Genomic DNA, 26,414 nt, shown 5'->3' with positions numbered 1-26,414 from the left:
GAGAATCTCCATCACTAATTTCTAATTAAGGATGAATGATTGAAAGGATTTTGGTAGGTTTTGGTTGGTAGCATAACATTTAGTCAAAGTATGACTACATGCATCATGCACTTTGCATGCAAATCGATTTGTAAAAATAGTAAAATATTAAAAAATTGTCAAGTAGTTTACTTATTATATTAAACTAAATTGTTAAACTATTGATTATTCTTTGATTAATGTAAAATTTTCCATGTACAACAGATTTCGAAGTTAAAGAAAAAATTGGCTATAGTTCTAATTATAATATATTTATTTACAAATTTGATATGTTATGATAAATTTGACAAAAAGATTTCCAAAAAAAAAACCATTGAAATTGTTCTATGGAAACTAGAATATTGAGGTGATGGAACCAATAATTTTTACGAGAAACTTCGTATTATATATTTAGAATCGTGAAGCAGAGTAAATAAATCTGTACAAAAATGCAAGAAATGATTCGTATTAAATTTTCAATTCTTGGATTCCATTCAAGCGTATAATATAGCAAATTTAGTTATCAGCAGTTATCGCAACTTTACTCGTTCGTTATCATGAATTCGTACGTGTTAGTGGATGCAAATTTAGCAGATACATGTATGTATACAGATACTTTGCTAAAAATGAGATCGACTTCCACAGTAATCAACAATTTGTACAATAACGTCTCTAATTACCTGATACACATGGAGATTAGACTATTTTTGACGTCTATATAAGAAGGTATTTCCTTGTAAAGAACAGTGTGAGGTTGTTTGTGAAAACAGTTTTCAAAAGAATTATACATAATGAAACAATAGTATCTGTAAAATGAATAATTTGTGAAAATTTTAATTTAGATAATGCAATTAAAGGGGAGATCCGTGTTTTCATACAAATTAAGGTGACACATAATTGCTTTGAAGTTCTGAACATTTACTTTGTTAACAATTTATACCTCTCTATTCGTTTTCTGTATGCTTTTGTTCTACCAATAATTTAACTGTCCTTTCTTTGTCAACAATGCATGCTTGTACATTCTTTTCTGTTTTGACGGTAACACAGCTGCTATAGGTGACCTTGCATTGTCTATATGCTCCTATTCTATTGGTTTGCGTATTCCAACCGTAGTCTATTAACATAACAATTACATAAGATTTTCTAACGGTGTATCTACAAGTTCTGCTATCTCAGTAAGTTACTTATCATGAGAGCATAGAATAGTGTGCGTTACACGAGCAATCATTAAGATTTTAAGCCTAAATAAACTTGTCGGTTAATTTTCCACCATACCTATGTTAGAATAATTTCCTTGTTTCTGTCAAACAGTGAACATAATCAGAAATGAAAGTACAAGTGTGTTAAAACATGATATCATGTTGAAATGTAAGTTCATAGCAATTTAGTTTAATCAAAATTTTGTTATATATCATATTTATGTTTATATCTATATTTTTAGATACACGAGCTCAAGATTAATAAGAAGTTTTCTGTAAAGCATTCCACTTGATCTCTAAATACCAATAGTGGAAGGAGCTATGTTCATTTACTCGAAGAATACCCTTTTAGAATGGCCAGGACTATTTTGGATTTCTGCATACAGAAATTCTCAGGTATTGCACAATTAAACATTAAGATATACATTTTTCTTTTCAACAATATTATTTCCTTGCATTTTACCAAACATCTTGTAACATTTATGATAATGTTGCAATAAAAAAAAACACAAGATCATTCATATCTTACCATTTAAATCTCTAATATTCAATTTCTTTCCATTTTGTGCCTTTTTCATTTGATCATTTTACTTGCAATTTGTACAATTGTCCAGAAACTTTGTGTTCTTTGATATAAGCTTTCTTTTAAATAAATTAACAAACTTGTATGTTTACCTTACAGCGCTTTGATTAGAATCCCCTGCGCTTGTAACAGATTGAAATGGAATTCTTATGCTGATTTTAATACTTGTCCTTTTTATTAATTAAAATTACATGCATCTGTCATGTATCATGATTCGACAAAGGCTACCAAATCTTAATGGTACATTACTGTTTAATTGTATCTTCCATAACTAATAAATCCAATGAAAAAGACTAATTTTTACCAATAAGAGATTTTTATCCTATAGGTGTTAGAAATGGCAAACATTTCATGTTCACACTCATCATTGGTATGATATTTGGATTTCTCTCAGCATGCCTTTTAATAACATCTACAAAAGATGTGCCATATATGTTTAATTGGTTTCCTGGTGGTTTCATAGTCTCCAGAGACCCGCATCATTACTCAGAACTGGAATCAGAAGTGAGTACATCGTATCTAATTATATAGCTTCTAAAATTTGTTTCTGTTTAACTAATAATATTGTGTATAATAGGTTGGACCAGAGGCAGAGGTAAAATTCCATGGCAGAGATGAAGATTTCCATAAAGACGAGGACAGAGTTGCACAAGATATCGCAAAGAAAGTGCGCGTTCTTTGCTGGATCATGACTGGTCCAAAGAATCATCAAAGTAAAGCTCAACATGTGAAAGCAACATGGGGCAAACGCTGCAATATCCTTTTATTTATGAGCTCTGCTGAAGGTAAATTTTCTTAGCCATGAAGATAAATGGAAAGAGGAATATCTAATCAGAAATGAATATTATAAACACATCTAAAATATGGCTAATCTTTTTTTTTCTAGATGCAAATTTACCTACAGTTGTTCTGCCAGTAAAAGAAGGAAGGGACAACCTATGGGCAAAAACCAAAGAAGCATTTAAGTATGCTTACGAAAAGTACAAAGATGAAGCTGACTGGTTTCTGAAAGCTGACGACGATACGTTAGTACAGTCTAAAATTTGTTATTTTCTGTTTGAATGATTAAAATTGACAAGTGACTAATTCATTGCGCTACTTTCAGGTACGTAGTGGTCGAGAATCTACGGTACATGCTGTTGTCTTATAGTCCAAGTTCGCCTCTGTACTTCGGCTGTAGATTCAAACCGTTCGTGAAGCAAGGATACATGAGTGGAGGGGCAGGATATGTGCTTAGCAAGGAGGCTTTGCGAAAATTCGTAGAAGATGCTCTCCATGACAAGGACAAGTGTCGTTCGGACAGTGGAGGCGCCGAAGACGTGGAAATGGGCAAGTGCCTGGAGAAGGTCGGAGTCAAAGCCATGGACACTCGCGATCCTTACGGTCGCGGTAGATTCTTCCCTTTCGTGCCAGAACATCACTTAATTCCCAACCACGTGGACAAGAATTTCTGGTACTGGAATTACATTTACTACGATACCAAAGATGGCCTCAATTGTTGCTCCGATAGCGCGGTATCGTTTCATTACGTGTCGCCTAATATGATGTACGTTCTTGAATACTTAATTTACCACTTAAGGCCGTACGGCATCACGCATGCCGTGGAGAAACTTACTATTGATAAATCGACTACTGTATCGATTGAATACTAGTCTATATACCTTTTTAATTGTAACACTGTGAGCGACGATGGGCGAATTTCTGCAAGTTTAAAGCGTTATCAGACATTCGATGGTTTCATCGAAACTAAAATATTTGCAAAACTCGAAACAGTATTAGTACACCTACATTAAACAAATTTTCCATGCGATAAGATATAAAGTTACTTAAAACGCCCATCGCTATCTATAAGCACCAATAATAATTCTTTACACTTTTTGATGTTTTCATTGTACAATGCTAGTCTATTCAGGCCAACGAATTAAACATTAAATTTATTTACCGAAATATAAAACATTTCATATAGAGAATACCTCGATATATATTACGAACTATTCTGTATATTAAACGAGATACGTTTATACATACCCATAAATAATTATGAGAAATTTATAAGACATGGGGTGTACGCTATAAATGTTACAAGCATATCAGAAATGCTGTGGATGTTATCCTTTGTACTAATTAACTTTGATGATCTCTGAATTTATAGAGCGAGAAATAATGCAGTATGTATTACATAAATAATGTTCAGTCATTAACAATTACTTCGTAGGGTACGTAAAAGCATTTCTTTAAATGCGTTTTCCAAAGATTTAGCTTTAAAAAAAAAAAGCGAAAAACCGTAATAATTCATTTATTTTATTAGAAAATTTTCGAATTTTCCTTAAAAGTAATAGATCTTCCCGGAAGGAAAGAAATAAGAAAATAAAATTGCCTGATACTTTGATTTTACGATCGTTTTCCGATAATTTGTATTCTTTGATCTCCGTACAAGAGCGCACTTTTTCTATGAGATTTTCCAAGCAGCAGGAGCGATTCTAGACGAATTTTTCGTAGAAAAAAATGAAAACGCCATTGTGTTTCCATTATGCTTGCAACATCAAAACCGTAATACGCGCGTGTTTCGTGCGAAATGAGGTATATAATTATATATACACATAAAACTGTATTTCGTAATATTAATATAATAATGGTAATAATAATAATTAATAATAATAATCCCAATAATGATTTTCTACCCAGATAATAAATACTATAGATACAGTGTGAGTGTGGTGTGTGAGTAAATTAACCAATTAACTTTATAAGGGGGAGAGGATTAAGGGTTGCTATGTACAAGTCATATTTGTACTATGCGACTGACGCCCACTAGCCACCAATTGGCTTTTCATTCAGACGCGCCCTGTATTCTCTTCTCTTGTCTTTTTATTTTTTTTCCTTATATATTTTTTTTTCGTTTCATTCGCTTGCTCATTTGTTTGTATGTTAAATCGTTCTTTTTTTTTCTAAGTTGCAGGGAACAAACCTCACTGTGCTCTTCTCTCTCATTCTCTTTTTAACTCTCTCGCTCCCTCCGTTCATTCTCAATTATCTAATATCTCGGCGATGTCTCTCATTTCATAAATTATTTAAAAACAATATTTTACACTATTAATGTATGTATAATATATAGAAGGTCACCTAATTTGAATAAAATTTGTCAAACAGCATCGAAAAATTTGCGCTAACGGGTCCAGGAAACATGATAACAGTGACCCAGTGCCGCGCGAGCATAATATAATAATCATGTAATTGTCATACATTATCTCACACCAGGGGCTTGTACGAGGCATTACACTTGTAAAAAAGAATTGTCGCCTCCCTTTCCGTTCTCGTTTTTTTTTCATTTATATCATCTATATAAAATTAAAAAACAACGTAATATCATTTATATTACTTCGTCGTTATTAATAATAAAAGCTTTGTACAAAATTCAATTTACAATTAAAAACGTTTTGGTTCGTAATTTTCTAGAGATTCTGATTTGTAATTGAACTATCTATCGACAGAGAGGCAATTGAAAGTTTAGCTTCTTTTAACGCGCTCTCTTTTGTTTCCCCTTCTTTTCCGCTTATACACACTCTTTCTTTTCCTCACTCTCTCTCTCTTTCTCTCTCTCGTTTTCTGCTCTCAGTTCTTTTTCTCCTTTCATTCTATCAGATTTTCATTCGTTCTTTCAATCTCATTCCAACTTTCATACATCAGACTCCATTTGGTATGCGGCAATGCATGGTCGTTAATTAGTAGTTTCTTTTCTCGTGTTCTCTTTCATTTTCGTCGCGATTACTGGTAAAACGCAAAGCACAATTCGCTTACTTTCTTTCTTTTTCTTTGCTTTCACGAATTACAGGAATAGAAGAACATCGAAAAGAATTACCGTGCTTCGATAATTATCGAGTCTATGCTATCGTCGCGGCCCGTGACTCGTCTCGCTGTATCGTATCTATAAAAAAGAAAAAAAAAATACCGAGCAGGAAAAAAGATCTCGGTGGTTTCACGTCAAGGGATTCATCGACGATTGGACGAAGGTTCGTTCTCTCCCAGTTATCCGGAGAATCTCAGTCACTAACGTACAGTTGAAGACGGATGTAGGAAACCAGTTGCTCTCGTAAAGCCCCAAGTGACGGTACGGTTAATGAGTGCGTGAGAGAGGTGCATATACTGCACTACGAAGGGAGAGGGTGTGGGTCAGACGAGAGCTGCCGCTGCATGGTAGAGCTGCATGAGCGCTTGCACGTGCACTGGCAAGCAGGATAACCGATCCTTCGTGTTCGCGTCCACCGCGAGCCACGATAACGCGTTGTACCCCTCCAGCACATATCTGCAAAAATGTAGAAACGTAATTGATTATATCGAAAGCAGTCACATATACATACTTGCTCAGTCTATAGTTTCCAGTAGAATTAATCTGGAGATTGTAGTAATATAAGAAGAAGACAATTAATAATATAAACCTGAGCACATCGGTGGTATATTGCGAGTCTAGTGGATGAGCAGTTAGCGCGCTCTGTTGTTGCAACAGATCATCGCTGTTCTGCTGTATTGCTGGACTATGCAAGTGTAAGGCATTCTTTAAGAACACTGGGCAAACGCCTTCGAGATGGGGACAAGCTGACCAAAACCACGGTGGCATGCGTCCTGTTGGTGCGGTAGATACTAAATAACCAAGAGCGAGTGGTTGCTGCAGCAGCGTTCCGACTTCCTCTATCTGTTCAGCAACTGTTACCTAACGATTAACAATTTCAAAAACAAGTTTTAAGTAAAAGTTAGCCAAGTAATACTTAACCGTTTATGCTATATGCGATCATGTATTCCCTGTTATTTAAGCTTAGACTTACTCTTGGAGTGTTGCTACACGGAAACGGACTACCAGGACCGTCGTGATTGCCTAAACCCGAGCCTCCACCATCTCCACCCAACGGGGATCCCTCGGGACGATGTGGACTGCCACCAGGACTCTGTCCTCCACCAGCCCCAGCCTCTGGCCATACGTTGAAGATATCGTTAAAGTCGCCCATACCTTCCATGCCTTCTGGCATGTCGTCGTTTAGAGCGGAAAATAGCTCATCATCCCCTAGTTCTGGTCCGTTAATATGTTGTTCTTGAAATGCAGTCTGTGATGACTGTAGCAGAAAATGAATCGTCGTTAGAAACTGACGATAAAATCTCTTACAACTGAAAGTAACCAAAATTCTTTCGAAAAATATCAAAAATTAAGTAATTAGTTTTGTTATGATCGCGACACGTTTGGTCCCTAATATATTACAAAACAAAGAATAGGATCAGCATTTCTTTTACAATTAATTCTGAAACCATCTAAATATTGAAATATTCAAGTTTCGGAATGTTCACGCTTCCAGTTGAACCTCTTGCAGGGTTTCGTCACTGGTAAACCAGCAGCAGGCTTGTAGTTCCGTCGCGCCCTTCAAGATTGAGCTTGCACAAACTTACCTGAGTGGTAGCAGATGTAGGAAAGACGAGAATGTGAGTGCACGTGACATCCTGTGGTGTAGATAATTGGCAGTTTACCGACGCCTGACTGAATCTCTCGTCGGGTGTGAACTGGTCGGCCATCAGCCTGAGACTCGAGTCTGGTTCAAGAGAAACTAAACAGGCGCTTAGCACGCAGGGTGCCGCTGACGGATAGAGGAGACTGCACTGGCCACATATTTCTTTTAGGTGTTTCGAAGCTTTCAAGAGCGCTTTCCTCGACAGTAACCAGCTCCAGCCCTTCAACTCGCCGTGGCCTATGCGTCCCACGCGACCTACTACTAATCTCCAGGGTTGTACCTGCGGACGAACCAGTTCCTTTTTACTACAAGTCGTTATCATTTCTCAGGTTAACTTAGAACGTTCTAATTTCCTATCTAAAAGCATTGCAGGACTTATCTATAGGTACCGTGATACTTACACCTTGAGACATTACACTAAGTATGAAGTCCATCAATTTCTGAAGTCCGATTCGTCTAGCAGAAGCACGTTTCCTCCTCTTTCTGTTGGGTATGTCGATGTTGATGGTGGCCGTCTCGAATATCTCACCCCTGTCGTCAGTTGCAACTGCGAGCAGCCAGGATTGGTCCTCGCTGAGGCAATAGCTCAGATAAAGAACCGCGCATTCCTCTGGTCCAGCGATGCCAAAAGACTCAGGTGCCTCGCTCTTCGCCCTCAGAGGTGCCAGGACGTAAGCTGGCGCGTACAATCGGTAGGGGGCTTTGTTCCGTTCCTATCGTACAGTTGCAATTTAATTACTACGGGACTGGAAAGGATTGATTCGTAGGTTGTTCATTGTTTGCTACTTTTATCGTAACAAACAACATGGTCGATTTAATTCAAATGGCCCTATCGAACACGAGAAATAGAAAACGAATAGAGCCTTACATCTTTACTCTTAAGAAAAAGATCTGCAGCGGCGGCAGTACCAAAGCCAGTGAGACTTTTTACCGTTGAGTTGTGATTTAATAATCGGCGGCCCTGTAGAAACACATTTAACGCTAAGGCTCTCATCTCGTCTTGAATCCTTCGCCTTTCTCGAGCTCGTCCCAACTCCATTATACTTTCCAATGAGATTAACTGCGGAGGAAAACGTACCGTTAGGTAATTCGTTAAGTTTAGAGCAGACCTAGTAAACTTGTTGCTCACAGAAGCAACCAACATAGGAAATGTTAAATCAAATTTTACCTGGACGTTGATGTTGGATCTAACATTCTCAGGCATGCTATTAACTGCTGCCGAATATGCGCGTAATAAAGCTAAAATTGCAAGTCTTCGACGGTCAGGGTCTTCAGGGCTACCCAGCGAGAAAGGTTCTATCAAATAAACAACCACAGCCGGAGGTTCAGCTTCCTCTTCGTCTGGACCCGCGGTGGTATTTGTCGTGGGTATCGTGGCAGTTTGTGAAGTTGGTGTCGTGTTACCAGTGTTAGAATTCGAATTCGCTGCTGTGTTCGATGGAGTCTCGCTTCTGGGATTCTCTCCCTCTAAAAATGGAAAGACTGCGTGTAGAACTCTGCCCTTTGGTTTCAAACCAAGCATTACTTACAGGTACAATAAGTATTCGTTAGAATACGACGTGAAATAACGATGAAACTGAGAGCAGAGTACGTACCAACAGATTCAGGCTTGGTAGTCATCACATCAGGCGTGGCTGGCATCGCGTCAGTAACAGGGATAGTCGCTTGTTGTTGCTGCTGTTGCTGCTTATTGGGCAACTGCATGTCACCAGGGTCCAACAAACTTCGATCTTGTATGACCTGCGTTAAATACGGAGCTAATCGGTGATTACAGACTTGAGCGTATAATCGTAACAGTTCTCCTAATTGGTTCTCTCCTAACAGTTTAAACCAATCGTCGATTGGTTGTTTGACTTTGTTTTGCACAGACGATTTCCCAACCCGCAAAATCCCATCCCGCAGAGCCTTCGAGATGGGGGTATGCCTTCCTAGTCGACAGATCTGTAGAAGAACCACGATATATTTACTCAAAGATGAACAAGAACGTATGGAATTGTTCTTACAATGGAACTGTTTGCTTACTTCGTACGTGGTCGATAGCTCGCGGAAAAACGACTTGACTTTATCGATAACGCAGTCGCTGTCCGGCGCTACTACCACGTAAGCCACGTCCCTAGGTCCGGCGTACGGCTCCAAGAGCAGCTTCTCCCAGTAACTTAAAGCATACGGCGACAAAGATAGCCAATCTCGATCGTATCCGACTACCAACGCTGGTATTGGTTGAGGCTCGCATCGATCGTCGGTCCCACGACCAGCTAAACGATGGAATTGTCTCCAGGTGAGGGGCCCAGCCACGGTGTACGGCGCCTCCCACATTCGCGTGGTGCACTTTTTCTGCACAGCGTCTTGCAACAAGGGCTGCAACGCTCTCATCATACGTACAATATCACCGCTGCACTGAGGACCCTTCGCTCTAAGGAACACCCATCGATGCACCCCGTTCACGCGGTTAGTCCTTTCGTTATGCGTACCGTCAATTTTACCCTGATCGAGAGCCGCCAGCGACACTTCGTTCCCGTCGTTGAACTCCAACATGTTCACCGTGGGCGTGAGCATTGGGTAACTCTTCATCGCCGCGTAGATTCTGGACGCCCTGTACAGACTGCTCGCGGAGCTTTGCACGATCAGACACTGTTCCCTCAGTAATTCCAACACGTTAGGTGGTATTGCGTCTAAGCCTTCGGATGGTTTCGCTGCCCCACACGCGACAGCTACCAGAGAGGTTTTCTTTTTCTCCGCTGGGTCCTCCGCTATGCCTGTGATCTCCATTTCGTCCTCGTAGAACAAACCAGCTCGATGAGCCAGGCGTCTGTTGACGACAGCGCTGAAGCCACAGCTGCACCTGATTTGGTCGTCGTCTTGGAAGAGAGCTCCACCAGACCACGAGTGCGTCAGGTACACACCAGCGTCCGCGCCTTTGATATTGCCAACCACCTTTGGGCCTGCATTGCACACGCATAGACTGCAACTGTCAAAGTTGTGATCCCGGAATATGTTGAGCGCAGTGTCGCCTAGGAGAATGTTCACTATGAGCGAGTTCGATTCAGGGGCGCGAGTGGGACCTGGTGTGTCCGCTTCAATACTGTTCAAGTTCTTGTTCAGATACGAAGAGGTGGTGGACGTAGCCGGGCTTGGTTGATCGTAGGGAGGCGGTGGCGGTCTGCCAGAGATGGTTGCCGAGCGATAGGGTGCTCCCAGCGGTGCTGGACTCGGTGGGCACGGTTGCTGCTGAACCGAACCAGGTCTGGTGGGTGGAAGCGGTTTTTCTGAGTTGCTTGGAGCGGGGTTGCACTGCCAGGAAGGTCTGTATACGCAGTGCGATGGCAGTGTGACGGGTGGTAGAGATTGACTGGGCAGATTCGTAAGAGGAGCGTACTTGGAAGAACCAACCATCTTGCAGATGGGCGTGGGCTTGAACACGTAGGACCAATCGTCGATTGGTTCTTCTTGAGGGGATCCCATGTTTGGATAAATGTCAGGGGGATGCCTGAGCGGTCGCTGAGGTATAGAGAGTTCCGTTTGGTCCATTAAAGGGTCGTTTAACTGACAAGGTGAAGCAACTGGGTTGTGCTCTAAGGATGGCGGTGTTGGAAACATTTTGGAAAGTTCTTCTGGTCGTAGCACGCCCACTCCTCGGTTGTTGTGTCTATTGTTGGCGTCCACTCGCGTTTCCTCGTGCAGGCCACCGGATCTGTTCGATTCTGGCGGGGTTTGTACTTGTAGCTGGTTCAAATTCTGTAAGAAGCTCCTTGTTTTTGCTTGTTCTTAGGTAAAAGGAACAAATAGTAATAAAGAATTTACGTACAGTTTCGTCGCTGGAGGTGTCAGGATCGGAGTTATCAAAGATCTGGTCTAAATCTTTGTAGGACGCTTGAAGACCCTCGCTGGTAAACAAAGATCCTGGTTTCGTAGGATCGTCTCGTTGCCGTCTGAGTCCATCGACGTTTGTACCGTTCTCCTCGCCTGTCGCGTCAAACTCGTACGGATCTGTTCTTCTTCCGATGCAATCTCCCTGCGGAGCATATTTAACATTTATGTACATACAAACAGCGAGTCTAACGATAAGAAGAGATGCGACTTACAACATTGACGTTCGGTTCCTGTTTAATTTCTAGTTTCGGAGCCTGAGACTGAGGAACCTGGGAATTGATCGATGGATACAAAGTATTGCTCCGCACAGTGACTGGACTACTATTAGATTCCTTAAAACGTTTCACAGGATGATTGAGCCATGCTTCTTGTGTTGAGTAATCATAGAGCCAAGGTAATGACTGTTCATTTTCTAAATATATATCCTCACATTCTCTGGAGACTAAGACTGGTCGTTTTAATGTTGGCCCAGGAGCTGGACTGTGCACTTGGTTATTACATGCAGAGGAGGTTGACTTTGGACCTTGAGAAGGGGTTAATGGTGGGGCAGTGTTCGTATGACTGGGTGGCGGTTGAGGACTGAGAGTAGGCATTGTAGGCTCTGCTGGTGGAACCGATGCTGGCTCGGAATGTGGAGTTGGAAGAGGTGAGGGTGCAGGGGAGCCTGGCGAGCCAACGGATGGAACTGGCAGACAATCTCCTCCTGTCGGTGGTCCTCTTGGGTAAGAGGGTGGTCCACCTGGTGGTGTACTTGGTGCCTCTGTTCTGTTCAATACAGACCTGTTCAGGTTCAAGACATAGTCATTAACATTATCGTATTATCGAAATCATGATTATTTCTAGTAAGTTGAATTTGATGAAAATCTAATGTTGACAAGCTGAGTCATGCTTAAAAAAAAAAAAGGAAAAAAAAAATGAAATTACAGCTACCGCCAGGTGCATTTCACGAAAAGCATGTTGCAGTAATTATCTACGATCGTCGCACTACTGGAAGAACAATTATTAAGTATTGTTTAAAGCGAGGTTTACGCTCAACTTTGACAGTTTTACAGAGACTGTAGATAATATATGCAACGTTTAACATTAACATTGAATAAATAGAAAGGATAAAGCTACAGAAGTCATGCTGAGGCTACAAAAAGCGTATTTGATGACACGTGCAAAGCATTCCATTGGGAGAATATGATACTAACAGAAAACCAAAACGTTTAATCAAAATGTTATACCATATTCTCGCAACAAAAATAATTTTCTGCTATTTCGAGTAATTGCAGAGTAGCATACGAAGATAGAATTAAATAATCGCTTCGTTTCATTCGATTTTGGCACGCCTTTGCATTGAAGTTTATGACGGTACCCTAAGTATCAAGTATTGCCAGCGCCATATGATATTTAATTAATTATTCGTGCATTATATTCGATCGAGTAATGTAATCGTACGAGTTACGGCTAGATAAATAGCGGAGCTTTGAAAAGCGATGTACAAGGTGATGTTATGGTATCGTAACAATCATACGAAATTGGCATTATTGCGATGATTAATTAACATGTGATAAAAATAGTTCTCTCATTGGTATCGGAGCAGAAATTACCCACCTGGGGGCATTAGCAGGGACAGAGGGACAAGCATCCCACTGGGTGGTAGAGCGTCGATGAAACGGTACGACCCTCCGTCCACCTTTATCTACTCTTTCCCTCTGAACCTGAGAGAAGGCCAGGCTCTTCCAACCCCCGGGGGTCGCATACCTGCAACCGATGTATTTAACATCTCGTTTTCTCTTATGCCTACTTATTTTAACTAGCCCGACTCACTCGGGTCTGGACAACAGAAATAATCAATTATTACTAATCACCTAATTTTAAACTCAATTTACATCAATCACACGCATACATTTCGTAATAATAAATTGCAACTGCAATTACTTCAAGATACATCCATTTTCAACGAGTTCAGATTATTCGAGACTCCTGATAATACGACGGTTTTCGAACAATTCATTTTTGATCCACCAATGCTCTCACAACACAGCCACATTTTTTTCTTTGTATTAACATTTCATGTTTCCGTGAGAATTGTACGTCTGCGTTACCTCGAAGGAAGTTTCTAATACAGGAAAGTTCTGTTGCACAAATAAAAGAACTAATTTTAAAGAAACAATTGCATTCGAGTCATCCTCAAAAACTAAATTTACATGCACGTGTTGCAGCAGCCATTAAAAAAATATCTATTCGTACTGTAATAATCTTCAACCTACGTCTCATGAATTGTGTTACGACATGCAAGACAGAATCAATAATAACCGTGAATATTCCTAATTTAAACATTGTCAGATAAACATAGAATGTAGTTGAAAGAAATAAATGTTTACTGCTACACTTAACAAATGTACAAAAGGAAAAAGTACTATATAATAGTAAATTAATACGTTCGTGTAATATTGTAACGATACTAAATAAATTTAATAGTGCTATTAACGATACTATTACTGCATTGCTTTTTCCATTTTCATTAACACTGCAACGGTCTTTAAACGTTAAATATATATTTATATATATACATAGCGAGAAAACGAATTTCAGAGTGTATAAAAGTGCTTTCCACAATAAAGGAAAGTTTCAACAATACCTAAGAAGCTCAACTAATGAGCAGAAAGCAATTTTTAAAATCATTTGTTCGTTGTACAGAAAGATTCGCTATATTACGCAGTATACAATGCAGTAAGAGTTAAGTTGACAGGTAGAAATAATTGGTTACTCACTTTGAACAGGTACAGGAAGACTTTTGCGTAGGATCAATAAAGGTCCACGTTCCATGTTCCATGGAAGATTCCGTCTTGGAAGCAGATATCGGTGAACTCAAAGTACATTCTCCCCATGCACGTTCCGGTAATTCCGTAGCTGCTCTTAGTTCCTGGTTACCTAGAAGAGGGTGTTCGCAACTGGCAGGGCTGCTCGGTGGAGAGAGAGGAGTCTCTGGCGGAGTGTCGTCCATGTCTGTGACCAGGACGTAACAAGAAGGATATCGCATGCGCACGCCACCGACGAGAACCTCCACCAAAGGTGGAAGTCCTGCTTCCACGTTGCTGCCGTTTATTGGATAAAAGTGCTTCCATTCTTCGAGAAGTTGGCTATCTGTACGTCCCACTGGACCTGTTAACGTGCCTGCTAGCCCGTGGGGAGCTAGAATCACTGGAACAGAGACGACAAGTTGTTATATTTACTGAATAACTGTTGAACAAATGCTAGATGTTAGTTGCGCTTTACGTATGTATGTATATATGTTACCTTTAACGCCAGATTGGGAGGTTTGAGTACGTTGTAAGCAAGCCCTTGTAAGATGACGCACAGCAGGGTGCTGCCTGACATCCACGCTGGCGCATACAGTACTTTCTCCGTGGACAAAGAATGCAAACGAGAACGACAAGTGGCTACTGCAAAAGATAACGAACGATAGTTGGTATAATGGTTATAGATCCTTTGGAAAGATAATGCAACAGCAAATTCGTTCGAGAATAACGCAAGGGCTTACCTACTGCAACGGTGTTTCTCGAACCCATCGTAGGGTTGTACAAACCACTTTCCTAGCCGAACAAAGTCGCGAGACAGTAAGCACCGTTCGATCAAGTTATGCAGAGCCTTGAAGAGAAGTGACCTGCACTCGTACGACAATCCGCTTTCCCAGGATCCCTGCTCACTTTCTTTAATCAGAATAAAATCACATTAGAAACGAGCTGATCATGCGTCACAATTAAAGATACATTCAAAGGCAAACTATGTAGATCATGACAACTGTGTTATATGTACATAATTTATACAAAGTAATGTGTGTATGTGTGTTGGATATGTTTAGCTTGAATTTAGTATTTATTTCCGCTCCCTCTTTTAATAAAGCCTCTGGATCCGCTCCTGAGCGGTACAGTTAGCTCATACCGACTCCTTTTTGATCCACACCGCTCAAAGTCTCGGATCATCTAGGGCTAACGGTTTACTGGTCGGTTTCGTAATTGGCGTGTTCCTCGCGATGCACAATAATGGATCTCTGCGTTGTATCGCACCGAGTTGCGGACAAGTACACGGTTCAGCGACCCCGTGCCGAGAGAAACACGGTCTAGGCAACGTTACCGCTTCGTCCACTTTGCATACCACCTTTCTTACGAACCGTACCAGATTTTACACGATAACGTCCGCCAGAGTCGCCCTTTGCAGCTTTATTATTTAACGCTAAATCGTCCACGAACGTTTTCAAACTTTTGTCTACTGTTCTTATATGCTATACGATACGTAAATTATATATTATTGTTTACGAGACTATTCCTTCATAAATGAACGTCGCTAGGTTTCCTGTTTGTGTATATTTTTGAAATGTGAAAAAGTATCTTTTGCGAGATATCGTCTTCCAGGAGGAGCCAGTATTTCTATGCGAAAGCAACGGAGAACGTATATCCACTTCAAGAGTTCCCAAACCTCGCGTACCAGCCATGCTTCAGCTACTTGGTGAGGTACCAATGATAACTACGGGCAGAAGGGACTACAATATCTACATATTCCAATACAATTATTATTTGCTACATTTTAGACAAGTTCCAGTATCAGTGATTGTGTAAGTCCAGATTCAATCTACCTCAGGCATCGGTTCTCTCCACCATGTAGCGAGAATATCGTCTCCAATTCCTCTCTAATGTTCATTTCGCTCGAGTTATTCTCCAAAGACTGTTGAAAAGGTAGAAGAATCGAGGAAGGGTGCAGCTATACTCACCGCACGCGATGAGTTCCGGCGACACGAGGCCAGAGAGATCAGGTTCCTCGCCATACCAGAAGATCCAGAGTTCCTTGGCGGCGGTGAGGGAGAGTGGTGGCGGTGCAGGGGAAGGCGCGATGCCCAGGTCGAAGATGACGGCTCCAGCACCCGTGGCGGTCGCAGGACCGGACGTGGAAGGTGCAGCGGCGACCCGTCGCCACACGCAGAGGATGTCACCCGCGAGGCACCGCGAGAAGCTCGAGAGTACTGGGTCCTCGAGGGGAGTCCCTCCGAAACCGCCTGCCACCTCGCCCCACACGAGCTTCCTCCATTTGATGCCGCAGAGGTCCGTCTACCAATCAAACGTGGACATTAGCCTGCAATTCTCCACCAAATTCTTCATGAAATAGGGTTACAAATATTGCCAATCACTTATGAAGGGTGCGCAGGACCCAGAATCAAACTTCGAGTTGACTTCAGCGACAGTTGCGGAAAAAGTAGGAAACTCCGGGACAAGGACAGAGAGGGCGATACAAAAATTGCAGGAGAGACGAGGACAGAACGATTAGGCTAGCATGATTCTTTTTTCCAGGATATTGAAGCAAAGAAGCAATATTTTCTAATAATTCTGGTGTCAAAATATTCCTTGTACCTTGGCGCATGCCACTGTAAGGCTCGATTTTGGAAAAAGTGTTTGTAAACAAATGTATTCTATAAGAAAAAAAAAAAAAAAAAAAAAAACCATACTTTTATCATTTATAAAGTTTCAAGACCGAAATTGCAAAATCGGGCGTTAGAGTGACATGCGGAGTGATGTAAAGAATATTTTAGAAAAAGAATCGTGAGAAAATATTGCTTCTTTGCTTCAATATCATTGACAAGAATCATTCTAGCCTAATCGCTCTGTCCTCGTCTCTCCTGCAACTTTTCTATCGCCCTCTCTGTCCTTATCCCGGAGTTTCCTACCTTTTCCGCAATTGTCGCTGAAATCAACTCGAAGTTTGGTTCTGGCTCCTGCGCACCCTTAATTTGTATGAAAAAGAAAAGATGTTTTTATTATCATGTATCGGGAAGGGAAGTGTGATATCGCATTAACGCTAGGTTTACAGAGTTTCTTTTATCAGATTTCTAAATCGATAAAGTGTCCAAGAGATCTATCTTTTCCCCTAAACCTAAACAATGTCGCGAATGATATTCGAGCATGGAGTATTCGCTTGAGAACAGATGCGACTGACGACGTGTGACAACCAAGTGCAAATGTAACTGTTACACTGCGCGCATGTAGCTAAAACTGCGTTCCAACATGTGCAACCATCGACGATAAACACATTTGAGAATGCTGCTTCAGTGCGCGCGCACCCAAATAGGCAAGTGCGCGCGCACCTAGCCCAGTGCCTCTCAAACTACACCTAGTCTCCTTCAAAAGTGGACCTTTTGCCCCCCTTTTTTGAAAGGAATGTATTCAATTTCTTTACGTGTACATGGATGCATACAAGCTTTTACGCTACAGTATAAAATATTTTATAAATGGCTGATGGGGTCAGTAAACTGTACAGATAAGCATTTATAAATATACACAGCATGTTCCTGCGTTAGAATTTGAAACAATTTAATTAGAGATAATCTGTTCAATCCGACTGTTAGTAATCTGTTTAGATAAGCAATCATAAAATATAAGTTACGTATTAGAGACCACTAAGGCTGCGCTGACCAACGTTTCATTATGATCCTGTTAATTACGCATGCATGACAGTGACAATAAGGATGATGTTGATCATAAGAATGATCTCTACAATTTGTAATAGTAGCAGACTTTCGAATTAACAAAGTCGGGTTAATGACTACAAGGTACGGTATCGAATACTCGTTGACCGCTGAGAAAGGTCGGTTCTTGAACTTTCACTGCATTTCATTTTCACTTGTCACGCGACACGGCAAATATTTGGTTTAAACCTGAACAGTGAAAAAAAAAAAAAAAACTACGAGTATCGTTTTCCTAATAATACAAATGATTTCTTGATCGACATTGCACATAATATTAAAATCTTTGTAAAACATTCTCAACGAGTTCTCAATGAATTACAGATCTCAAATGTAATTTCACACGGTACCTGTGACAATGTAAATGGAATTTAGCCTAATAAAAATATCACACCCAAGGTCCATAAAATTATAATTATTTCTGTATGGACTTTAGTGTAATATTAAACACGAGTAACGAGTAAATATTTATTCCTGACTTTGTTTCGATATTTTAAATTCCCATGCGAAAGAATATTAATTCCTAACCTAGAATATAAATGCGTTAACGATACCCAATAATAAAACACAATTTGTTTATATCGGGTAGCAATATCATACACGAATAAATCAGAATGTCGAAATAAATGGTTTCGATCGAGGATGCAGAAAGTATCGCAGAAGACAATGTCGAGTGGTAAAAGAGAATCGATTTCGGAAGTGAGGATGCGATGGCGCCTATCATGTCGACGTAACGAAAGATGTAATCGGTGAACGAAGGCGCCCATCGTAAACGCTACGAGACTGTCAAGCTTCCTGATCAATACAAGCAAGGCGACGTGCAAGGCCGCCCGCGTGGATTCAACTTGCGGATACCTCGTTTCGTTTTACCATACGCAACAACTATTCCTATTCCTTCCCTCGCACACACATTTCTTCGATCTTTCTCCCATTTTCCCTTCACTCCTTAAACCACTTCCTTCTACAAGTATATACACAACGCGTCAGACCAGTATCTGAATAATTACAATTAATTAGTTTGAACGTTGAATTTTTGAATTGCTTCGATTCAAGTACGTACCACAGCAAGCTGAATAGTAATGGAATACTAAATAGAAATTGTAACATAGATCGTACAAAGAGAAATTCGTGATTATCAAATAATTGATAGTAATTTGAAAAAATCAGAGTCTTCGTAGATAAAACAGATTCTTCGAAGGCATTTCCATATCACAGTTTTCTTTGGTAATCTTATCCACATAGTAGGTACCATGAGTGTAGAATACGTAACAGTTTACTTTGTATCGCTTTTCAAAAACTATTTTCAATTTCCAAACTAATTAATTTTATATTTACTCATAGTTTTCATAAACAAAAGATTTTATCGACTGTACTACGTCTCCTCTGGACTCCCAAGGAATTTTCTACTTTACCCATTGACTCGTCCCTTTCTTAACGAATTCTTATACATTATTCTATTTATTAAATGAGAAACATAATTGGCATGCGCTATGAATGAAAAATAAATAATAAATTTCGTGAAATTCAAGGGGCCCCGATGAAAGGTTGAGAGACCCTGACCAACGTAATCGTTTCGTTGAAGGCTCAATGACACTACGAGCTTGGTATACATATATAAGAAACGTCAACAAGTTCAGTTTACAAAAACAAACAGTTACTTTTTGAATGTTCGACGCCTCGATGACGTATCAGTTTTAATCGATACATCATTGACAAACAACGCCAAAGACTATCTATTACAATTTATCCAACGAGAAAGTAAACAATAAATCTTCCAACATTTTAACTTATCCTCCTTAAGAGTGGGTCAATGCTAACCCTTATTCCATATTCAATATCAGAATCGAGATAAAAGCCCGTTTTATTCCCGCTTACATCCACCCAACCTTTCCCTTCCCTATTGTTTTGTTTAACGATAGCATACTCTATTAGCAATTTAGCAATCATAGTCTTTCCCGCGATTTCTCTTTACACGACCACAGCTACGCGTTATATTCCACATTTGTACCTTGCGAGCGTGCGTTCCCTTCCAACCATTAATTAAATGCAATATAGCGCTGCCTAAATGAAATTATTGGGACAGATAGTTTAACGTGTAAAGATAACGATTGTTAAAGAGCTTATCAGAATTAATCCAACTCACAGCTCGAAGAGGACGACGACACTGGGATACAATGAGACCAAGCTAGTTTTGTTTTCACGGGTTGTCGACCGCGTGTGGCGAAGGGTCACTCACGCGGGAGCAAACTAAAAAGATTCCTCCAGCATTCGAGGCGAAAAGCACTTATCCGAACATTACAGCACGCTACCTTCGCAGTTATTACATGTAACTTAATTTAATTCTATCGAAACCCGTATTTACACTTCATTTGATTCAACATTCTATTAGAATCAATCTTTACGTTCATGTTTATGCAAAACAAATATTCCCTTTCAACCATTAAATTTAATTACATTTATGTAAACCAAATATCCTAATTCAAGCTATCTTTAATTCCTCAAGTATCCCAACCATCTATTCACCACCCAAACAATCCTACAACCGTCCTATCATTTTGCACATTATCAAATCTGTCCCTGTGACATTAATTCCATGACTCACTGCATTCGATGAAAGTCACGGAGGCCTATGAACTCTCGGATGTACGCGGGTCGATAAGTTTCTTCAATTTACGGTTCGTAAGACGTAACACGGACATAGACAGAGCAGCGGTCATTTCTGTTTAGGTATTTTACAATAATCGAAACAAGAACGCGTGGGAAAAGACGGCAGTAGCCGAATTACGAGAGAAATGACGGGTACGTTCGCGTGACGACAATCTGTTCTGGCGATTCCCCCAAGGTACGCGAAGCACGCGGCTTCTTCGTCGACGAAGTCACTCGGCTAGATTATGCTGAAACTGGTGCTCTTGTGGAAGGAAACAGAAGAAGCCAAGAGAGGGGCAGGAGGGTCTTGACCAGCCTAGGTGAAAGCCTTGCACCGCGAGGACGTGACGTGTTAAGACTACAAGAGAGTTTACACACTGCTCGGTTTTAGCTCACTTTTGCTTCACGCTGACCTCGGAACGCCGCTCTTTTTCCACACAATCCACCCAATTTTCGACTATCCTAACTCTGAATGTCTCTGTAACAAGCTACCTTTGCAGGATATTAAATAAAATTGCAACGAAAAGTATGCTGCAACTGCACAGGCTCTCTTGGAATGTGCAGAGAAGAGACGTCATGGGTAATTTTAGTTTGAGAAGGCCCAGAATTCTTTTCTACACCTAATTGATTCTAAACTGACTCGATACCCCATTAGTGTCATTATATAAGGTCATATTGTTTGATTATATAAGAGACACAAGCTACGCTTTAACTCTGAGTTTGTAAATGTTCCAATGTCATTGTCAATGCGGATAACAGATTTCCTATGTTGCATTCTTCAAAGAGAATAGCTATGGAATCTCGCATGAACTGTAGAAGGCTACGCAACCGTGTGGATTTCTGTCATTCCAAAGCAAGTTTTGACTTCATTTTCAATAATTGTATCAATTGGAACTAATGGATACTTTTTTAAACAGTTTAAAGTGCGAGAATCTGTGGTATGTGCACCGTATGAGGGTGAGCTGCTATTCGATTGCAGCTAAGTTCCGATAAGTTTTGATAAAACCAAAAGAGTTCTAAGGTAGATTCTAAATGTTACTTAAAATTGTTTAAAAGCTTATCAGATAGTTTTGATTGATGAAACTATTAATGTGACTAATAGTACGGTAGTATAAAAAGTAATAAAACTATTGAAAATGAAGATGAGACTCTTAATTATTTATGAGCTTCCAGTTTCACGCAGACTCGTTCATTTGTTATTCGAACGCGTAAAGTTAAAGAGCTATTCAGAGACATCGTCCGATCGCACGTGAATTTCAGGCATTCTTGAAAAAACTGAGAAATCGACACGACAGGAAAATCGGAGTCAACGTTCACGGAACTCTCTTGGTCCTCGAAATGGAGCCACAGCTACGCTCCAGACGGGTCGTTTTTATTTTCGTAACGTCCTGTATACAGGTAAAAACGTGTAAAGTAACAGAAATATTGGAGCGTGTAAAGGCAAAGAAATATTTAGATACAACCTCCGATCACACTTGATCCATTGTTTAAAAATTCAGGAATCGATTCGACAGGAAAATCCTCGTAAAGGTTCGCGAAATTGTGTCTTCATCCTCGAAACGGAGCCACGTTCCAGAGCTACGTCTACGCTCCTGAGGGGTCGTCTATATTTTCGAAAGGTCCTGCATACAGGTAAAAACGTCCTTAAGAGTGTCTCGATCGGTGGTTTGTCGTGTATACATATATCGCGGGCACGTCGCGTTCGACGAAAAGGTGTTCCTAGGCTCGACGGACCTGGACGGACCGGGACAGACAAGGACTTTCGAACGGTGAAAACAATGTCTGACACAGTTTTCTGGCTTGGTCGAAAGGCGAAAGGAATGTTACGAGGCGCGATCTCGTTAGTAGATGAAAACGTCGCGCCTCCAGCCGTATTCTCGATCGCAACGTTGCAAATGGACAAGGTGCACCTTGCGCATTCGTAATCGAACTATATATTCGCGATCAGAGGATCTGTTACCGGTTCTCCCTGCAGCAACCTCCTTAATTCTCTCACGCGCGGAAAACTCAGGGCCGACGTGAATCAGGCGTGACATTGGGTCGCATAACAAACTTCAAATCTCACTGACGCGCGCGCGCGCACACACGTCAGTGCACCTATTCACAAACCACATATGTATTCGCGTATTATATACGTACATGCACCTAAGAAATCTATAGATATAAAAATTTATATGCATTGTATACGGTTGATGCACGCGTACGCGTATATATACCTGTATATACACATATATTCGAGTGGGGAGGGGTGGGGAGGGGAGTGCCGCGATACACAACACCGACGTCGACAACGAACGATCGAGCACTGCCCACGGGAATTGTCCGATATATAGGTTAACCCGGGCGACTTGTGCTCGGTCGGTTAAAAGCAACCCTTAACTAACTAACCAACGACTCGTATCCCGTCCGACACAGCTCGAGAGCATCTTTGCTAGAATCAGCAAACAGACAAGGTACGGGGTCCCCGACTCTTGGTAAGAGTGGGCTCACTCGATCACTCACCAGTGCGAAGAAATTTGTGTGGCAGTCCTCCAGGCTAGCGCCGTTCGTTTGATGCGACGGATGCGTCATGGTTTCTCCATCGTAAGCCGTACACTCATTAGCAACACTTCTCGCGGCGACGCGCCTCTCTCAGCCCCGAAAATCACACGGCGAGGCCGCTATTATTCGAGAACATTTAGGAGGGTTTTCACTTCTCAATGGCGACCGTAAAATGGCGGACGATGGGAAACAACAAGCGCAGCCGCCCGAGGCGCCCCCTACCGCTCGCACGCCTAGTTAGCTTCAACTTCAACGTCGAGGGAGAAGATGGCGGCGCTCATCAGGCATGGTTTACTCGCGAATCTCGCGAAATGTACATCCTCGCTTCTCGCCGTCAACACGGTTAGTATGAAAACACTTTACGTACACTTTTCGATCGTCACCATCGCGCACCACTCCATCACGGCCGTGAGATTGTTTAATTTCCAACGAACGCTCGCTAACGAGACCGCCGTCATTTTACAGACGAGCCTGCGACGCGACGTGACGCGATCCAAGAGCAAGTTCAAGATCAAGCAACCGAGAAAGACCTTTCAGATCGAAAACCAGTCTCTCGCTGCCAAAGGGTAAGTAATTTGCTTACTTTGTGGACGAATACTGGCCAAATATTCGCGTTACGTCTCGCCGCTCGTTAACTGGCAGAGGACACACTGCGGCCATATTGCCGTTTGCCACCTCTCCCGCGCGACACAGCCAATGGACGAGCAGAGTTGACAGCTTGCCAGGGCTGATGCGCGCACCTGCGGCGCCCCTCGTTTCTCACCTACGACTCTAACTCATTTTTCGTTTGATACGTGGGATTTAAGAGTCGATCGAGAATATTGCAGTATCGAAAGTTGACAGGAGTAGTTCGACTATGTTTACTGGATATCGCTTGAAAAATAACACTATCATTTATAAACATTGAATACGATCGAATTTTCGAACGTGAAGATACGTGACGTCAAAATGGAATCGAAAGTGGGTAATGGACGTATATTTTATTACTTAACTATTTTAAATTTCATTTATGATTGTTAATTGGAAATAAATCGATCTAGAAAGAGAAAATGGTTCCGAGGAACGATACTGTGTTTCGAGACTAAATTTTGTTGGAAAATAATCTCGGTGTTTCGATCATAGAATTTTGACCCTTCTCGAGAGAAAATGAAATATGTTCACAAACGATCGTAAGATTTTAATGTAAAATGGTGTGAATAAAATATCATCCAAAATTGATACCAATCCTTGACTTACGTTGAAATATGTACATCTAATTTCTCGATTTTTTTATTTGAAAGCTGGAGAAGGGATTTTAACACCATTTAGAGACTGTAATTTTTAATAATTACTCGAGTAATAAACTAATGACATTCGCGTCAAAGATTCGATATCTTTATTCGCATTGCATAGATCATTCAAATTCATGTTGGTCCAAGCAACTCGATACATTTTATTTTCAAATGTAACGTCATGTTCCATTTTGATATTACTTGGATCAACTACTGTACAAGTGTACGAAATATCAATTTTCAACTAGCAAATTCCAAATGGTACTCAAGTATCGAGTACATTCAGATTTGTATCTGTAATTTTGTGTACTGAATTGGATTCCACCTTCACGTGTGACGTAACGGCTGTACCCTTTTGTACCGCTACACTTTCGTGTTGATCGTGATCAAGTCGAAAAAATGATCATTCGTGCATTTTCTCTTCAACGCGTTACAATGTGAGACAAATTAAATTCTTAGATTCAAACAAGTAGCTACTGCAAGTTCTATTATGGAGAACATTTTTGATAAGATATCAGGTGCTTTTGTAGTGCCGGGGTTTTTACTTTCTCGATTTCGTTCCTGGCCAATATTAGCCATAACTGTTCCTGAGAAAATACAACTGGGGGCAGCACTGTACGGTCGTTGGACATCGATCTTGTCCCTTCTCTTTCCCTTCGCTCCTCTTCCACAGGAAGCCTCTCTTTCGTCCAGTGAAATTTCATGCACCATACGAAAAGTTTGGCGCGAGTTAATCCAAAGATGATATTGATTTTCGCGTGAAATCAATGACCATCTGCGAGAATGGTTTTCAGAAAAACTACTAGTAGCACAGAAAGTCCCAATCCTATGTATCTTTCAGAGAAAAGCTTCAAAACTATTTTATACCACTCTTGCTATTAAATGCAGCCTTCTCTAAATGATACGACTAAAAATACTACAAAAATCGAAAATTAAAAATGAATTACTCCTCGGCCACTTGAATTCATTATACATACAATAATTGATGCCAATTCCAAAATTGAGACTCAACGTTCAAGATTTCGAAAATCGTTACATTTTCTTTCTTTTCGTAAAAACTTGCGTTTTTCTAACTCCTCTTATTTTGTAGAATAATGGTTAAACAATTAATCGATCCGCGTTTGCGGTTTGACCAAAAAATAAATTACATTGCTTTTCATTGACGTTGGCACAAGTAACGATTGCTTTATGAAAAACTCTTTAAAATGAATATTTTTTGTTGTAATATTCAAAGAATAACCATGTGTTAAATTACTCGTAGAACAGGGATGCAAATAAAATAATTTCCTTAACCTTTCTCAACTCCAGCATAAACAATATCGAAAATCGATCGAGAAATTTCTACGCCACATGAATAATTATTTCTAAGACAAAATTACGACATCTAGCGTTTCGTTCGAATAAATTTTTGATTTTTACGATTTGTAGAGTTCAAGCAAAAAAAATTGAAATTTCACGAGTAATAAAATTGCACACTCGTTCGTAAAAATTAACTTAATCTCTAAATGTATCGATAATACATCTGAACTAAAGAAAAATGCAATGTACAATCCTGTTTCAGATTTCTCAGATATCAGAAAGCGTATAATCCACCTGCGAATGTGTCCGATCAAATAGATCAGATTTGCAGGGATCAAACAATTACAACGGACAGCGACACGAAAATTGAGGACCCCCTGCAGCGTTTCAACCTTTTCTTGGCATGCGAACAGGAGTTTCAACATTCCATACCAAACTCTGTACTATTTTCCATCGAAACAATTGGTGAGCATTTTGTACTAGCTGTTTGTAAACTTTTTTCTATATTATTGGCAGTAAATTGATCTTTGGTCACCGATACACTTTATGCTCCAGGTAATTTGAAAAAATATTACCAAACACCGGTAGGTAACTGTAACCCACTGGATGCGATGCAAACAATGGAGTTACCAAAGAATTTACACATTAATTATGAATATCACCGGTTCCATCCTGGTGAGTTGGCTTTAGTGTTGCGTATTTTGTTGGTTTTCTTTTATGTTTGAATCTATGCTTTGCTAATAATGTTGTTTTAGATACGGACACTATGTTTGGAGGAAAGACAGCATTCCCAAAGAGCTCCACTATAGTAACTGGTTTAAAATATAAGAAGAAATATCCGGGACACCAACAGGAGAGTCCATATCTGAAACTACTTCTTAAAATTTAAGTACTGATTTAAGTAAAAATTGACGTTTTGTATATTTAGTATATTACATTGAAAGGTCAATAAACATGGTTATATTCATCTATTTTTTGTCTAGGATTTTTTTGGAC

General features: G+C 40.4%; 4 protein-coding genes across 16 annotated transcripts in view; 3 read left to right on the top strand and 1 right to left on the bottom strand.

Moving 5' to 3' along the window:
* Positions 1–26,389, top strand: part of LOC128896744 (uncharacterized) — a 52,869-nt gene extending 26,480 nt beyond the window's left edge. The window contains exons 2-6 of one of the 3 annotated variants that reach the window (XM_054160198.1): positions 23,113–23,190; positions 23,314–23,414; positions 25,681–25,883; positions 25,974–26,093; positions 26,174–26,389. In XM_054160198.1, the coding sequence (XP_054016173.1) occupies positions 23,116–23,190; positions 23,314–23,414; positions 25,681–25,883; positions 25,974–26,093; positions 26,174–26,307 (633 nt within the window). In that variant the 5' untranslated portion in view covers positions 23,113–23,115 and the 3' untranslated portion in view covers positions 26,308–26,389. Of the gene's footprint in view, positions 1–23,085; positions 23,191–23,313; positions 23,415–25,680; positions 25,884–25,973; positions 26,094–26,173 lie in introns of all 3 variants that reach the window. The other 2 variants (XM_054160196.1, XM_054160197.1) reach the window with 2 other exon arrangements.
* Positions 1–26,414, top strand: part of LOC128896731 (myb-like protein X) — a 75,894-nt gene that overhangs the window by 20,671 nt on the left and 28,809 nt on the right. The window lies entirely within an intron of this gene.
* Positions 87–3,770, top strand: LOC128896739 (glycoprotein-N-acetylgalactosamine 3-beta-galactosyltransferase 1). Of its 9 annotated transcripts, none has more exons than XM_054160185.1 (8): positions 929–1,193; positions 1,330–1,386; positions 1,460–1,613; positions 1,900–2,040; positions 2,129–2,304; positions 2,378–2,585; positions 2,687–2,825; positions 2,906–3,770. In XM_054160185.1, the coding sequence occupies exons 4-8, from the start codon at positions 1,992–1,994 to the stop codon at positions 3,450–3,452; spliced, it is 1,119 nt and encodes a 372-aa protein (XP_054016160.1). In that variant the 5' UTR covers positions 929–1,193; positions 1,330–1,386; positions 1,460–1,613; positions 1,900–1,991; the 3' UTR covers positions 3,453–3,770. The 9 variants fall into 9 exon arrangements, with proteins under 9 accessions (XP_054016165.1, XP_054016164.1, XP_054016162.1 ...); XM_054160191.1 differs by having other exon boundaries at positions 929–1,386; positions 2,129–2,170; positions 2,264–2,304; XM_054160192.1 differs by lacking the exon at positions 1,900–2,040 and having other exon boundaries at positions 929–1,386; positions 2,129–2,170; positions 2,264–2,304.
* On the bottom strand, positions 4,050–23,112 carry LOC128896728 (mediator of RNA polymerase II transcription subunit 13). Of its 3 annotated transcripts, none has more exons than XM_054160158.1 (17): positions 22,810–23,112; positions 15,919–16,252; positions 14,692–14,860; positions 14,448–14,593; positions 13,922–14,351; positions 12,759–12,908; positions 11,375–11,942; positions 11,098–11,304; positions 9,315–11,027; positions 8,888–9,233; positions 8,461–8,759; positions 8,161–8,352; positions 7,694–8,005; positions 7,234–7,572; positions 6,621–6,905; positions 6,237–6,508; positions 4,050–6,103 (listed from the first exon to the last, which is right to left on the bottom strand). In XM_054160158.1, the coding sequence occupies exons 1-17, from the start codon at positions 22,876–22,878 to the stop codon at positions 5,971–5,973; spliced, it is 5,964 nt and encodes a 1,987-aa protein (XP_054016133.1). In that variant the 5' UTR covers positions 22,879–23,112; the 3' UTR covers positions 4,050–5,970. The 3 variants fall into 3 exon arrangements, with proteins under 3 accessions (XP_054016133.1, XP_054016134.1, XP_054016135.1); XM_054160159.1 differs by having other exon boundaries at positions 8,224–8,352; XM_054160160.1 differs by lacking the exon at positions 12,759–12,908 and having other exon boundaries at positions 22,810–23,111.

This window comes from Hylaeus anthracinus, unplaced genomic scaffold (genome assembly GCF_026225885.1).
Source record: "Hylaeus anthracinus isolate JK02 unplaced genomic scaffold, UHH_iyHylAnth1.0_haploid 11978, whole genome shotgun sequence".
In the NCBI taxonomy this organism is placed as follows: Eukaryota; Metazoa; Arthropoda; class Insecta; order Hymenoptera; family Colletidae; genus Hylaeus; species Hylaeus anthracinus.
This window is presented reverse-complemented; position numbering and strand designations above follow the sequence as displayed.

Coding starts and splice junctions, on each gene's coding strand:
- LOC128896739 (XM_054160185.1), top strand. CDS start 1,992: ATGCATCTGTCATGTATCATGATTCGACAAAGGCTACCAAATCTTAAT. Junction 2,041..2,128: donor AAGGCTACCAAATCTTAATG/GTACATTACTGT, acceptor TTTATCCTATAG/GTGTTAGAAATGGCAAACAT. Junction 2,305..2,377: donor ACTCAGAACTGGAATCAGAA/GTGAGTACATCG, acceptor TGTGTATAATAG/GTTGGACCAGAGGCAGAGGT.
- LOC128896728 (XM_054160158.1), bottom strand. CDS start 22,878: ATGACGCATCCGTCGCATCAAACGAACGGCGCTAGCCTGGAGGACTGC. Junction 16,253..22,809: donor ACACAAATTTCTTCGCACTG/GTGAGTGATCGA, acceptor TTTGATTGGTAG/ACGGACCTCTGCGGCATCAA. Junction 6,104..6,236: donor TATACCACCGATGTGCTCAG/GTTTATATTATT, acceptor ACATTTTTGCAG/ATATGTGCTGGAGGGGTACA.